The 15,944-nt window shown below is 37.3% G+C and overlaps 1 protein-coding gene across 1 annotated transcript in view; it reads left to right on the top strand.

Annotated features, from left to right (window-relative positions):
- Positions 1-456: 456 nt before the first annotated feature.
- Positions 457-15,944, top strand: part of LMBRD1 (LMBR1 domain containing 1) — a 105,426-nt gene continuing 89,938 nt past the window's right edge. The window contains exons 1-3 of the mRNA XM_055329960.1: positions 457-633; positions 6,634-6,810; positions 14,686-14,746. Of these exons, the coding sequence (XP_055185935.1) occupies positions 556-633; positions 6,634-6,810; positions 14,686-14,746 (316 nt within the window). The 5' untranslated portion in view covers positions 457-555. The remainder of the gene's footprint in view (positions 634-6,633; positions 6,811-14,685; positions 14,747-15,944) is intronic.

The raw sequence follows: 15,944 nt of genomic DNA, 5'->3' as shown, positions 1-15,944 counted from the left end.
GTGACTCAGGCTGGGCCTCAATGCTGGCAAATTAGAAAGCCCCTGGGCACCAGGCCGACTTTTTCATCATAGCCATCCCGGCAACCCGGTGGGCTCTGCTGGTTACAGGGCCCATTCTCTAGGACACCGGGGCCAGACCTCCTTTCCAGGTGGAAGTCGGAGCTCCTTAATGTCGGCGTGATTTTCTGGGAAAACGCAACCCAGGCCCTGGGGAGTCTCCTCGCGTTTCCAGCCCATCAGCTCAGGCCCAGTCAATTAACCCCGAGAAGGCCGCGGTGCAGCCACACACCGCCTCCGCGCGAAGCCTCCCCATCGCCCGCGGAGCCCCGGGGCGGGCAGCGTGGTGACGTCACGGCGTCCCGGGCGCGCCCCGCCCCCGCCCGGCTCAACGCCAGGGGACGCCCGAGGGCCGGTCTCCTTGGCAACTCCTTGCTCCGCCCCCTCCGCCCCTTTAACCTTTAGGGTGCTCGGGCGCCGCGTCCGGCGCGCTCTTTCCCCTTCCCCCCTCCCCTTTCCCCACCCCCGCTGCCCCAGGAGTCCGGGCCGGAAGTGAAGATGGCGGCGTCGGCGCCGGCCGGCGCGGCCTCGGCGGAGCTGGTGATCGGCTGGTGCATATTCGGCCTCTTACTGCTGGTAGGGGAGGTGCTCGTAGTTTCCCGGGTGTTGGGGCTGGTGGAAGAGAGGGAGGGGCCGGCCCCGGAGCTGGCCTTCGGGGCCGGGAGACCCTCTCCGTCCCGCCCCGCCCCGCCCCGCCCCCCGTTCAGTTTGGACGGTGGCGGGGGGGCCCTTCTGTCGCCGGGCGGGGGGCTGCGCTCCGCGGGGCGAGGAGGCGCTGGTTCCGGCCGCGCTTGCTGGCTTCTCCCGCACGACGCTCGGGGTGCCGGTTTCCGTTCTCAACGCGCTTGCCCTTGTCCCTGACGAGGGCGCCGGGACGGAGGGGACCCTCGGGGTTGGGAAGGGAGACGTGGCCTTGGGTCCCCGAGGCGCGGGGCACCGCGCCCGACCTGTGCAAGTTCGGCGGGCTCTGGCCTCGGTCTGGGGGGAAGGGGCCTCCGTGCTGCCCTGAGTGCGTGTGTCGGTGGTCCCTACCCTTGCGGTTCCTGAATCTCCAACCTTCTCTACCCATTGTGCGGTTCTGCCTTGATGACGTGAGGTGCTCGTTCTGACTTCCAGGTTTCACGTCCCTTCCCAGGCTTTCTTGTTGGATGTAGAAACCTGTGCAGGGAAGAGCTGTAGCCCTCTTTACTGCCAGTATCTGCAGAGTGTATTCTACTACAACTTGTCGGACCTCAGCTGCTTTCTCTCCCAGCCATCTAATTCCTGGTTATCCAGTGATCAAAACGTGGGCTTCAGTAGTCCACATGCCCTAGTTTTTACTCTTGCCTAATATGAAAACCCTTGAGCTTATTTTATTTGGGGGCCCCGGTTGTTTTTCTCCACACTCCCCACCCCTCCCCATTCTCACTCTTTGCTCATTGTCTTTATCCTGTCCGGTTGTAGCATTGTGTCCCAAAGTATTTTGCTGCTTTGCATTTACTAAAACAAAAACAGAATCAACCCCAGAACCCACTGATTTCGGTTTTAGAAATCAAGACTGCTTGGTACTTGTTAGATTCCACTACAGTGTCTGCAACCTGGGTAGTAAGTATCTTTTGCTGGTAAATGTCTCAGTAGAAACTTTACAAAGAAAAAAAAATATATATATATATATGTGAAAACTTATGGAGAGTTATCTGTTCTCACCTCCACACTCTCAGAAAATAATACTGTCTTTACACTACAGCGTACTTTACTCCTGTTGATGGAGAAAATGGAAACAGTAAAAGGTGTCCCTGGTCCTCAAAGCCCATTCAGTCCTGTACTTGAGTTCACTGGTTTTTCCAGACCATCATATATTCATTTGGTTTAGAAGAGAACAAATGAGCATGTAACTAGTATCAAAGTCTAGTGGGAATATTTTGGCAGTTATCAGTTAATAAGTGCTTAATGTAGAGCAGCCCCAGTGGCGTAGCGGTTTAGCACCGCCTGAAGCCCAGGGTGTGATCCTGGAGCCCTGGGATCGAGTCCCACGTCGGGCTCCCGGTGCATGGAGCCTGCTTCTCCCTCTGCCTGTGTCTCTGCCTCTCTCTCGCTCTCTCTGAATAAATAAATAAATAAATCTGAGATCAGAACCATAGTTGAAACCAAGAGTGGGACACTTAACCAACTAACTATACCACCTAGGCGCCCTGAGCACAAAAATTCCTAAAATAGGTATTAAAAAAAAAAAAAACACAGGTATTTTAAGTACTAAAAAACAAAGTATGATTTTATAAATGAAATAGGACCTTAGAGAATAGAGAACAATATTGGAAGAAAGCGAAATTGAGGTAGACTTTGGATAGATGAAGAAGGGAAGGCATTGAAATTGGTGATAGTACAGCAGGAAAAAAAGTGAGAAGGGAATTAAGGAGTTTGAAACTAGATGTTGGAGTAGAAGAAAATAATAAGGGCTATCTAATTTTCTGCAGATTTCTTTAATTCCTGACTGATTAGAAGAGAGCTAGATTCTCATGTCTCCTGTGCATTCAGTCTTTTGAGATGTTTTGTGGTGGTGAAGAATGGAACAACTACTTGATTCATGCCTAATTTGCCAGCAGGAAAAAAAATAAAATTGCCATTGTCTTGATTCATGCTTGATTTGCCAGTTTTTTACCAATGACTTACGCAGCATGAGTGCAAGTATCAACATAGTGAAAAGGGAAATAAATGACTTTTTAGTATTATGATCATACTTTTCAATTTGTAAATCCCCAGAAAGGATTCTGAGACTGTTAGGGGTTGGAGCACTTCACACTTTGAGAACTGCTGCCAGTGATTTACTAAAGAATCAGAACTACTAGTAAGCTTGACTGCATGTGTGATCCTGGGGAAACAGAATGGACTTTAGTTTCTTCTGCCATGTGAGAAATGGTTAAATTTGGTCCTCCAACCCTGTGATCTAACTATATGTTTCTTTTATGAAATCTAAACCTTTCTACCTAAGTCCCCCAAGATCTTCAATTACATTTCCCTTTGCTATATAAATAAGAGTCTTCATTTCTGTAAAGCAAGTTTACTTTTATTACTCAAAATGGTCACTTGGGAACTTGTTAGAAATACTATTAAATATAAGACCCCAGCCCTACTGAATCAGAATCTGCAGTTTAACAAGATCCCAGGCAGTTTATATGCTCATCAGTTTGAGAAACATTTATCTATTTTCATTGCTACCTCTGCCCCTGTCGTCAGCCTTGACTGCTCATCAAAACCAATTAAGGAGTTTTTAAAAATCCTAATGCCTAGACCAATTAAATTAGAATCTCTTGGGAGGGGCTGGGGCCTGTTCTAAACCTTTCTTTATAATTGTTAGCAAAATTATATATTTCTTTTATGAAATGATCTTAAGATGTTATTTCATGACATTTGGTTTCATATGATATATACTATGACAATTCATATGACAGTTGCTATTTGATAGTTACTGTGGCCAGACACTGCTAAATTCTTTGTATCTTATTTAATCCTTATAAGTTGTTATGAAGGATTTTTGTTACTATTTTATAGATGATGATATTTGGTTTATTTTATAATATAGTAACTACTGATAGATTTAACTCACATAAATACAAAAAGCTCTTTGGGGTTTTCAAAGTATAAAAGTATAAAGGGATCCTGAGACCAAAAAATTCAGGATCATTTGGCTTAGCTATTTTGGCTGGTTTGCTTGCCCTTTCCCCACTTGTCTGCCTGCTATTGGCAAACATATGCCTCTGCAGTGAAACCTATCACTTTGAACTTTGTAGATACGCAGATCTTTTTGAAATCCAACAAAAAATTTGTTGAATACTTTGTGTCAGGTCCTGCTAAGGATAGAATGCTAAGCTCAACTTCCAGTGGCTTCAAAATAATTTGAGGAATGTTTTAAATAATTGTGAATTCACCTAAAAACAAAAACAAATCCATTAGTATAAATTTATGAGAAGTAATTTCCTCAAACAAAAATAAATTAGTAAATAGCCAGAATTTGAACCTAGGTCTTTTTCCCCCCCAACATCCGGCTTCCAAAGTCTACATTCCGTTCTCACTTTATTTTTTCCAACTGTTCTGACACCAGTTGAAATGTTAGTAATGTGAAGGAATTACATGAAACAACTTGGATGGATTTAAAACGCATTGTGCTAAGTGAAAGAAGCCAGACTCAGAAGACGATATGCTATATAGATACATTACGACATTCTGGAAAAGGCAGAAGCTATAAGAACGTATAATAGTGGTTGTCAAGGGTGGAGAGTAGAGAGAGGGGTTCAATATACAGGGCAAAGGGGATTTTTCTGCAGTGGTGGAACTGTTCTTAGGTCTTGATTGTAGTAGGGGAATTTGGAAGCTCTGAAACAAATTAGGTGGTGGTATTAGTTCAGTACAGGCTCCTGAACTAGGATACCCGCAAAGGAAGTAACAGTTGTATCTAGAGTGAAAGGACAAAACAATGCCTTTGTCTCAGAGCTCTTAATAGAGTTTATTTAAAACAATGATTCTCTCTTATGGCTAAGTAATATTCCATTGTCATTTGCCACAACATGGATGAACCTAGAGAGTGAAATCAGATACAGAAAGACAAATACTATATGATTGCACTTACATGTGGGATATAAAAAGCAAAACAAAACAACCAGAAACAGACCTGTAAATACAGGGAACAAACTGGTGGCAGCCAGAGGGGAGGGGTTAAGCAAAATGGGTGAAAGGGAGTGGGAGGTATAGGCTTCCAGTTATGGAATGAATAAGACATGAAGATGAAAGGTACAGTATAGGAGTCAGGGACACTGTAATAGTGTTGTATGGTGACAGATGGTAGCTATACTTGTGAGCATGGCATAGGGAATAGAGTTGGGGAATCACTATGGTATACGCTCGAAACTAATGTAACATGTGTCAACTATAGTTCAGTAAAATAGGAAACAACAATGATTCCCAAGTTTGGCTCAGATTGGAATCCTCAGGCTTTTTAATTTTTATTTATTTAATTTATTTTTTTTAAGATTTTATTTTATTTATTCATGAGAGTTACACAGAGAGAGATAGAGAGAGGCAGAGACACAGACAGAGGAAGAAGCAGGCTCCACTCAGGGACCCCGATGTGGGACTCGATCCCGGGACTCCAGGATCACCCCCTGGGCCAAAGGCAGGTGTTAAAACCACTGGGCCACCCAGGGATCCCTTTTTTATTTTATTTATTTTATTTTATTTTATTTTATTTATTATTTTATTTTATTTTATTATTACTTTATTCTATTTTTTATTATTTTATTTATTTTATTATTTTATTTTATTATTTTTATATTTTATTTTTTATTTTATTTTATTTTATTTTTTTATTTTATATTTTATTTTATTTTATTTTATTTATTTTATTTTATTTTTTAGTTTAGTTTTTTTCACCCCTCAGCTTTTTTAAAAGTGCTGTTGCCGGGAGGAGCCTCACTCTGATTGAATTGGTTTGTGGGGACAGCATAAGGGTATTTAAAAACTGCCCAGGTGATTTTGACACAGTCTAGGCTGAGAATCACTGATTTAGTACCTATCTGCATTTTCCTAAATTTGAATAGAGCAGAGTTTCTCATAGTTCTGGACCAGTAGCAGCCTCCCCTGGGAACTTGTTACAAATACAGATTTTCTGGGCCCAGTCTAGACCTCTGAATCTGAAACTGGGGGTGGGGCCCATTCTGTACTATAACAAGCCCTCCAGATGATTCTGATACTACCTAAGGTTGGAGAACTGTGAGTAAAGTTCTGTATTCTATGTCAGTCATTAGAAAGGCATTGGTAACTATTAAGAATACTTGGTGGAGGGACACCTAGGTGGCTCAGCAGTTGAGCGTCTGCCTTTGGCTCAGGGCATGATTCTGGGATCTGGGATCGTAGTCCCACATCGGGCTCCTTGCAGGGAGCCTACTTCTCCCTCTGCCTATGTCTCAGCCTCTCTCTTTATGTCTCTCATGAATAAATAAATAAAATCTTTATTAAAAAAAAAGTACCTTGTGGATTAGAGATGCCATTGTCAGTACCTCTGGGTGTACTTTTATCACTGGAAAGTTCCTTGCGATGCACCTGTACTCATTTTAAATGTTTTGTTTGTTTAATGCCCTTTAAAATTTGAATTATAGTATAATTTGTGAATTGCATGGTGATTATTGGCAGTTAATCTTTAGTTGAATTCTTGAACTGTTATAATGGGGCTAATTTCAGTTCAAGTTATATTTTATTAGGTTGGAGAAATATATAAATAGAAAGTATTCAAAACTAATAATGACTGTGGTGATATGTGAAACCATTAATGTTTGCAGTGTGTTCAGTGAGGATATATATAATTGAGCACTGTTAACAAAACTTGTTTTTTGTGTGTCTCTGCACCTAAGTGAGATTGTACTGCATTCGTGAATAGGCTTTGAAAATTATAAATCTTGAATAAGTTTATAAGAAGTAGTGGACCTTTCATACACACCTAAAAGAACCTTTGTTTGACATAGTTTCCCATTGGAAACTTAAACTTATATTAACATCTGTGTTAAAGAATACATAGAGCAATAACAAAACATTTTTGTTTTCTTTCAGGCAATTTTGGCATTCTGTTGGATATATGTTCGTAAATACCAAAGTCAGCGGGAAAGTGAAGTTGTCTCCACCATAACAGCAATTTTTTCTCTGGCGATTGCACTTATCACATCAGCACTTCTACCAGTGGATATATTTTTGGTTTCTTACATGAAAAACCAAAATGGTACATTTAAGGTAATTACTGTCATGCTTTTGTGATTTCTTTTTCCTTCAAGTTCTTGGTAATTAAGTGTTTTAAGTTTAGCAGTGCAGTATATATTGTGCTTTTTATTGTGGTCTCTGGGGAATAAAAGAGAGTGGAAATGCAGCATAGAGGCTGAGAATGGGACAACCGCCATTGAAAACTAGAAACAAACTGTTAATTGACTTAAGAACGGTTAATTTGGGAGCCCTTCAAATGTGAAGAATCCCTTTTGTTTATCTGAAGATATATTAAGTAATTGAAATAGGTTTTATTTTTGTGTCTCTTATAGCTGCCTTGAAGTTTGAGTTGATTTACATTAATGCAGTAAATAAATAATTTAGCAGGGCTTTTGTTAGTGGTGGATCAGAATCTCAGTCTGTTTCGTATTAAGTACTTTGAGTCAGTACAGTTTATGGAAAAGACCACTAAGCTAGCTGGGAGTTATAAGACCGGCTTTCCAGTCCTGACTCATTACTATCTAGGCTGCGTCTTTGGCCAAATTAGTTAAGTTTTCTGAACTTCAGGTTCTTCATTTTTAAAAAGAAGGGTATTGGACTGGAAGGTCTCTTTTCAATTATGTAAATTATTTTTAAGTTTCTTAATAGTGTAAGCTTATTGAGACAGGAGCTGTGTCTTATTTATTGTATCTCAAGTGTTTAGCACACAGTAGATAATTAAATATTTGAATGAAATATTTCAGTTAACTCAGTATTACATGCTTTCAGAATAAGTTCCTGGATTGAGCCAACTGGACTTAAATAATTTGAAAATGTTTTTGTAGTTAGGTTTAGATATATTATGATTGGTGTGAAAACTAGTTATTTATGTAGGTTATTTATTTAAAGATTTTATATATTTATTTGAGAGGAAGCATGCTGGAGAGGACAATTGGGAGAGGGGCAGAGGGAAAGGGACAAGCAGACTCCCCACAGAGCACAGAGCCCAACCAGCCATGTGAGGCTTGATCCCAGGATCTTATGATCATGACCTGAACCAAAGTGAGACACCTAACCAACTGAGCTACCTAGGTACCCCAGTCACTCATTTATTTAGCAAGTATTAATTGAGTGCTTAGCATGTGCTAAGTGCTATATGAAGATAGTAATTAACATCTATTGAATATTTACTGTGTTAGATCCTATTTTCAATGGTTAATGTATATATGAACTCTCTTTAACCTCCCAAACAACCCTGTGAGGTATAGTATTATCCATGTTTTTATGGGCAAGAAACCAAAGTCTGGAGAGGTGTTTAAGGTCCTACAGCTTGTGGGTGCTGTAGCTGAGATCTGAAACTCTGCAGTCTGGCTTCAAGAGCTCTTTGTTCACTATATTATATATATATTCTCAGTGAGTATTATATAGGTATAGAGGTAGATATCTGGTATGGAAGTAGTAGTATCCCTTATAATTATTGATTGAATAGGACATTTTTTAATTTTTTAATTTTTTGAATTTAGAATATTTGGTTTGTTTAGATTTTATGGAGATATGTTTCCATCTTGAAATTTCTAAAGTATTTTCATGAAGTTTTGAACCTTCTCTTAGAATATGTAGTTAGTTTTCTGGGACTATGCTTAAATTAGTAGTTACTCGGTATTAGTTTTTGTTTTTTAATCTGTGAGATGCATTCTACCTATTTGAGCAAGACTGAGAATACACCCTCCTACAAAAGCAAAACTATAACCTATAAAAATTTAGGGTACTTGTTTTATTACATGTTTCCTAAGAGAAGAAAATGTATAACTCTATTTAATGTGCTTGTTTTATATTTGTTATGTGTAAATGTGGCACCAGTAATTATGAGAGAAAAATGTTCATGTTTTTCCTCTATTTTTACTAACTTCTTTCTTTGATTATCAGATTATTTATTCAGTAATTATCTGTTCTCTTTTTACTACTTTGCATTTACTTGTCTCTATTCTGTTCTATTTTTAGTTACCTCAGAGCTTAGATAATGTATTAGTTTTTACCCTCAGTACTTTGAGACTTTTTTTCTTGGTATCTTGAAACATTCTTTGCTTCCCTTTCTCTCTTTCTCTTTGCTTTTTGAGGTGGGAGGCTGGGGGACTGGTGAAATTCGTAGTTTTCATTTGAAGAATGCCTGTGCTAATGCTTAAAAGTAGAACTGAAAAGACTTAAAAATAAAACCTTTTCCTGAATAAATTGTAGAAAATATTTCTCCAAAGAGTTCTGATGAAACTTCTTGAGGTGTTTAGTGAAAGAAAGACAAGTGCAAGTATTTAAGAGTTCTTCAGACTTCATGCCACAATTTTAAGTTCAGCCATATTAGAGTAAAAGTTTGGCATAATGATTTTAATCTGTTCTATCCTTTATTATTTAGGAGAAATGTACAAGTTCAAACTTTTCTATAATGAATTATATTTTATCTTAATTTTTCTGATGTGCATTTATTCTTAAATGAATATATATATTCACCTTACCCATTTTCACCTCAAGTATTTTGAAGCCTCTGAATGAGTGTAGGCTTGTTGTTTACTTTCAATTAATTAATTAATTAATTAATTTTGTGTATTATTTTATTGGAATTCAATTTGCTAACATACAGTATAACACCCAGTACTCATCCCGTCAAGTGCCCCCCCTCAGTCTTACTGTTTATAAGGTATAATTATTTGGAAATGCAAATGTCATGATTGTGAACAGAAGGTGCCTAAGCTTTTCTGTGAGCGGGTCGTAAACAGTGCTTTTTTGTTTTGTCTTAGTTAACCTTCCTTGCTTTCTATGCCTCTTATGGCAGGGGTATATTGTAATAATACCTGAGTTTCTATTGTTTTTTTTTTTTTCCTTCTTCTACACATGGCACTATGAATAATTTTAGCCAGATAATTTGTTTCTAGTTCTTTTGCAAAACAATTAACTTTTCAGATTAAAACAAACAAACAAACCTTAAAGAATAGTTGTAAGTTGTAAGTTCTGTTAGTGTCTTATATAGTTGGCCAGTAACTTTGGATAATGGTATACACAAAATGTGTCAATCACAAAAAAGTCAGAAATTGGCACTAACTTTAAAAAATATTTTTTATTGTATACAGTGTGTAAGAATTGTTCTAAAAAATTAATAGTTAAGATATGGCATTGGAACATTTAGTGTTTTGGTAGCTAAAATCTTCATATCTTACTCCCTTTCTCCAATGATTAATCTCTCTTCATGGCCTGTTATTAGATGTCTGGGTTTAACTCTCCAGTACTGCCTCATTAGTACTCTCAAATTGTGTTTTAGAACTGCGTATTTTTCACTGCACCTTAAATATATTTATTTGCTTAATACTTATTAAGTATGTAGTATGTACTTGACACACATGAGTGCTGGAGATTAATAAAACAAATGAGGTTGCTGTTTTCATGGGGCTTATATTGTGTAAGATCTGGCCAACAATAAACAATAAACAAATAAAACAGACTGACTTTGTAGTGATACATTCTATGAGGAGATATAACAGATTGATGTGAAAGTCTAAGTCCGTAGGTAATTCAGATAGGGACATAGGAAGGCCAAATTGGCTGAAACAGATTACTTGAGATGAAGCCTGGACAAGGGAGAGCCAGTCAGAGGAAGAGCCAGAGATGAAAGCCTTTAGAGAAAGGGAACAACAAATACAGAAGCTCTTAGAGATGAGTTTGGCCTGTTTGGCTCAAGTGTGGTGTTAGGGTACCAGCTGAGATGGAAAGGAAAGGTGGGATACAGATTGTTTATGACTTTTAAGTTGTGTTAAAAGAGCTGTAGTTTGGGCAAATTACCTTCAATATTGTCTATTTGTGTGTATGTGTGTGTGTATATATATACACACACACATACACACAAATGGAGCTGTCAAGTAGGGAGTTGGAAGAGTTGGTGAGAGGTGTAGTGAGAAGGATAGAGAAGTGATTGCTGGCTTTGGTCAGTGGTGACCAAAGAGCAATGTAGTTTCAGTGGAGCATTTGGGTGGTTAGGTTGGAGTGGGATAACCGTGGACAGGGAGAGGAGGAAACATTGATAGGGAATGCTAAAAATTTTTCAAGAACTTTTGTTTTCCTAAGGAAGTAAGACGGGTCAAGGGAAGTATTTTTATTTAAGGTGATTCTGTGTATATCTCTGTGCTTAATGGAAGTTACTAGCGTTTATACTTTAGGATTCAGTGGAGTAGGAGAAATTTTTAGAGGGAAGAGAGGATACTATTGCAAGCCAATGTCTTTGAGAAAGCAAAGGGGTTGGGGGTCTTAATGTGAAAGAACTGGCCATAAGTAGGAGTATAGGTACTTGGCAGAAGGAAGGACTAATATTTAAATACAGATAGGGGTAAGTTTTAGATTTGGTAGTAAGTTGAGGAATTCCTATCTTTTGACTCCCAAGTTATTTTAGGGACCTCAGAGTCAGTGTTTCTGAAGCATTGACATTTTGTGCTGGTTAATCTTTATTGTGAGGATTGTCCTGTGCATTGTAGACAGCAGATCTTTGCTTCCTCCCACAAGTGCGAGTAGTACACTGACACTCTCCAGAATTCCTGGGTCTCCATTGCCAAATGTTCCATAAGGGACAGAGTCACCCATGAATGAAAGCCACTGGTCTAAGGTGAGAATATCAGTGAAAATTGAGGAGAGTTGAATACTTTTGCTTTGGGCTGAACATTTCCAAACGTCATCTTGAGGAATAGGAAAGGAAATTTTACATACATGACCTACTACTTCTTTCTTCTATGGAATTTATATTCATTTTCTTTCATCTGAAATGTAATTTAATATTCTTCGGTATTCCAGTTCTTTAGGTCTTAAATGACTCTGGTTTCTTTTGGTCTCTACCTCGGGAGGCTGTGATGTATGAAACATAGCAAGGGCATAGTGGTTTTCAAAATGTAAAAGAAGGAAGGTTTCATAAACTAAGCTTTTTTACAGTATATACCTTAAAGACAAGACAGGGTATAAAAGCCAAATGCACTAATAGTACTTGAATGATGTTGTATATATTACACATATTTTTAGCCTCAAAATAGTAACATTAATATTTTCTTGTTACAAGATTTGGTTAAACAAAAGAGCTTTTCAGGGTAAAAGTTTTTTTTTGGGGGGGGTAAAAGTTTCTAAATGTCAATGTCTCTTTGGCTTTAAATTACCTATATACTTTCTTCTTTCAATTTTTTTTCTGGGATTGGGGTCTTAGTTAATTTTAAAGTTTAACTTTTAAGTATTCTCAGTGGGTTCATTAATACTTTGTGGGATTATTTTGGAAATTGGAAGGGAGTTTGTGTAGGGATAGGTGAATTATCCAAGATCTTCAAGATTTAAAAATCTTTTTAAAATTCCATTTTGTGTATAAACAGTAACTAAAACTGTTAGGAATTAAAGTTTTGATTATGTGCATATCCATTTTGATACTTGAATCATTGATGAAAAAATTTCCAATCATTGCACAGAATTATTCCCAGTGCTTTGCAATTCCCATGTGGTAAAAGTACTGTTCCATTTTTTTGGTATATGTGTGGTATTTCATTTTTCAGACAAAGATTGCATGTGTTAAAACTATTAGTTGGAATTCATTCTGTGTACCTCCCCCCACTCAAAAGTACCTCATGGATATCTATATATACCAGGTTAGACAGATTTCATTGTTTTTAATGTCTGTACAGTTTTTCCTCAGGCATTTAGATTGTTTCTAATTCTTACTGTTTTTAATTTTTTTTTAACAATACTGTACTGCATATTGTTGGATAAGGAGGTCTTGAGTGAAAAATCAATAAACATTATTTGGTGTAGGCTGGAATTTATAAGGATAAGGGTCAGCAAGTGCACAGGTTCTAATATATTTGACATTCTATAAAAAGGTGAGCTTTCCCAAAGTGCAGGTGCTTCAGCAGAGGTAGTGCTATCTTTTTTTGTTCTCCCTTCTTCTAAGGCAAGAAGAGTGGCCTTGCAGATAGGTAAACACTAGAGACTTCGGTGCCAAGTATCGTGAACTTATTTAGAAACAACCTGTCTGTGACATGAACATTGGACATTCCAGTTGCTGAGCACCGAGAGTCTTCAGGGCCCTGTAGTACTGTAGTAGAGATGGGGTGCAGCTCTTCTACTGAATGGGAAGAGGAGGCCCCCTTTTGGTAGCTTGTCATGCAACCCAGTAAGACCTCTTGAGGTCATTCATTACACAGTACTACTACTTATCTTTAAAACTTACGTGTGTACTGATATTCTGTGCTGATTTGTGTGACTCTTTTTAGGATAGATTCCAAAAAAGAATGTCTGTATCATAGACTATTTTTCTTACTGTGTAGGAGATGGCTTTTCCTCCAAGTTTGCCATTAATAATGTATTTTAAATTTTGCCACTTAGGTAAATAAAAGGTAGTAGATGTTCATGTTTTATTAATAAAATCTAGTAATTGGGTAAATTCCTTATTGTTGGTCTTTTTCAAAAAATTTCTTAGCTCTTGCCTCCTATATGTTTTTCACATGCTTTTTATAATCAGCATGTCAAAAATACTCTACTTCCTAGTATATTAGGATTTGGATTGACAGTATATATAGTTTTTATAGATTAATTTTTAGGGATTTGGTGTTTATAGTCTTTTCATGTAGGTGCATGTTTCTTTCCATTTATTTAGATTTTTAATATTCTGTAAGTTAGTTTTCTTTATGTAGTTAACATAAAATTTTTATTTAGCCTATTAAGTTTCTTATAGTCTTTATTGCTATTGGAAAAATACAATTTTTATTGTTCTTTGTCAAGGTTTTGCTTATAGTGCTAAATTTGGATATTCCACAATTTTGTTCCTTGAGGAATTTGTTAGAAATTTATAGATGTTCATTGCTAGAGGTGTGTATAGATGAAAAAAAGGAAAACCTAATTATTTGAGATTTAAATGTTGCTATCCTTCCTTCAGTGCCAGTGTAGTGGGATGTTGATATTGCCTTGAGCTCTTAAAGTGTTTATAGAAAAGAAATGATCTGGATACTAATTTAAGCCTTATTATTTAATAGTAGTAGTCACTTGGACTCTCCAGGTTTAATTTTTCATATGCTTAAGCATAGGACATTTGGTAAAAAGACTTGCCATTTATACCTCAGTTCTGATTCATTAGTGTACAGATTTTTTTTTATTTGAAAAGATTAATTTGAATTATATTTTTTATATTTTTATTAATATGAATTATATTTGTAGTTAAATTACTACATTTAAATTACTAATCTAAAGAATACTTGTGTGGGATGAGTGCAAAGGAGTTTAGATTGACTCTTAGGTATTTTTTAAAAATATATTGTACTAAAAATATATATATGTAGTGTACTCAAATATCTTCTTTCTAAAATACAAATCGTATTTCACTCCCTGTATAAAAACTCATCACAATTTTCTGGTGCCCTTAGGACAGAGTCCAAAATACCTAGCATGACTCATAACTTCCTTAAACCTGTGTCCTTCCTTCGGTTGTTCCACCTGCTTTTTCTTACTTTTCCAAAAGCTCTAATAAATCTATACATATCTTCTTGCAGTTTTTTTCAGACTTTCCTATATGTTCCTTCTCTTTTCTATCCTTCCTATTGTTTTTTTTCCTTTTCTCTGAGTATAACCTTTCTTCCTTCATTTTTCAGTTTCGAGTCATTTTAGGAAGCCATCTCTGATCTTCAGGCCAAGTTAGGTGCATCTGCTTATGTGTTTCCCTAGAACTGTATTGCCATCTTATCTCAGTATTTACCTATTGAAGTGTGTGTGTCTATGTATCTGTTTCTCAGTTATTGAAGGCACTGATCATACTTGGTTGGGTTGTAGATACATTTATAAGTGAAATTCAGTCATATTAAAACTTAATCATAACTGTTAAACAAATGGATGTTTTGTTAATATTGCTGTTATTTCCTTTTTATTATATAGGACTGGGCCAATGCTAATGTCAGCAGACAGATCGAGGACACTGTGTTATATGGTTACTATAGTAAGTATTTCAGTTTCATTTCCTCTCTGGGCTGCTAACCAAGATATAGAATTAAGCTATGTATAAACATTTAATTTTGATATCACATTTGTGATTACTGCTTCAACACCAGGAGTAAGTAATACAGTATTCATTCTCATAATCCAGAAACTTTTAACCTATTTTGCTTTATTTAGGTTCACTTGTAATATGTCTTTTTGGAGTTTCAGTCAAGTTACTTTAAATCCCAAGTCTCTTCCTTTGTCTACATTACCAGTATGCAGTCTTGATTTTAAAAATCTCAGTTTTCTAGACATTTTTTCTAAGTATTGACACTAGTAGAGGGCATTCCAGGGAGTTTGTAACATCAGCTTTATTGTACTGTACAGAGCCAGTTTAAGGGATTCTGATTACAGAGCCACTTTAAGGGATTCTGATTGATTGGGCCTTCCCTCTCTCTTCCTTCCCCAGTGTTCAATTTTTAAAGCTTTATAATTAGTTTCCCAGTTTTTCTCTTTAAATATACACATACAACTTGTGTTTTTATAAAAGTGTGTAGGTGCCGGGGCGGCTTGGTGACTCAGTTAAGTATTAGACTCTTGGTTTTGGCTTAGGTTATGATCTCAGGGTCCTGGGATCCAGTCATGTGAGGCTCCGCTCTCAGCAGGGAGCCTGCTTGGATTCTCTCTCTCCCTCTCCCCGCTTCCCCCTGCTTACGGGCACATGGGCATGCACACACACATGCTCTCTCTCCCTAAAGTAAAAATAAAATAAATAAATCTAAAAAAAATGTCTAAGTACTGAGTTAAGAAAGGGATGTGATTTTTTTTTCAGCAGTTGATCAAGATGTTGAATAAGATTTCAGTAGGACACTAAATTGAAAACTGAAAAAACAGCTTATAGAATTTCTTTTCATGGGATAATTTTTTCAAGGGTTTCATTGAATTTTCATTTAGCTGCTCTGACTCTGCCTTTTCTCTTGATCTGAAATCTACAGAACCCATGAAATTCTATCCCTTTGGTGTATATTTTAGAAATATTTTGTGGTATTTTAATGTAGAATTCATTATTTCTGATGAATACGTTATATTTATATTTTAAAATATAAATTTGACTTAAGTTAAAACCTTTGAAATGGTGCTATATTACACATAATGTTGCCTTTCAATACAAATTTTGGGAGAATATAAATCACTTCAAAAACAATTTTACGGGAAGT

This window comes from Nyctereutes procyonoides, unplaced genomic scaffold, assembly GCF_905146905.1.
Source record: "Nyctereutes procyonoides isolate TBG_1078 unplaced genomic scaffold, NYPRO_anot_genome, whole genome shotgun sequence".
Lineage (NCBI taxonomy): Eukaryota > Metazoa > Chordata > Mammalia > Carnivora > Canidae > Nyctereutes > Nyctereutes procyonoides.
This window is presented reverse-complemented; position numbering and strand designations above follow the sequence as displayed.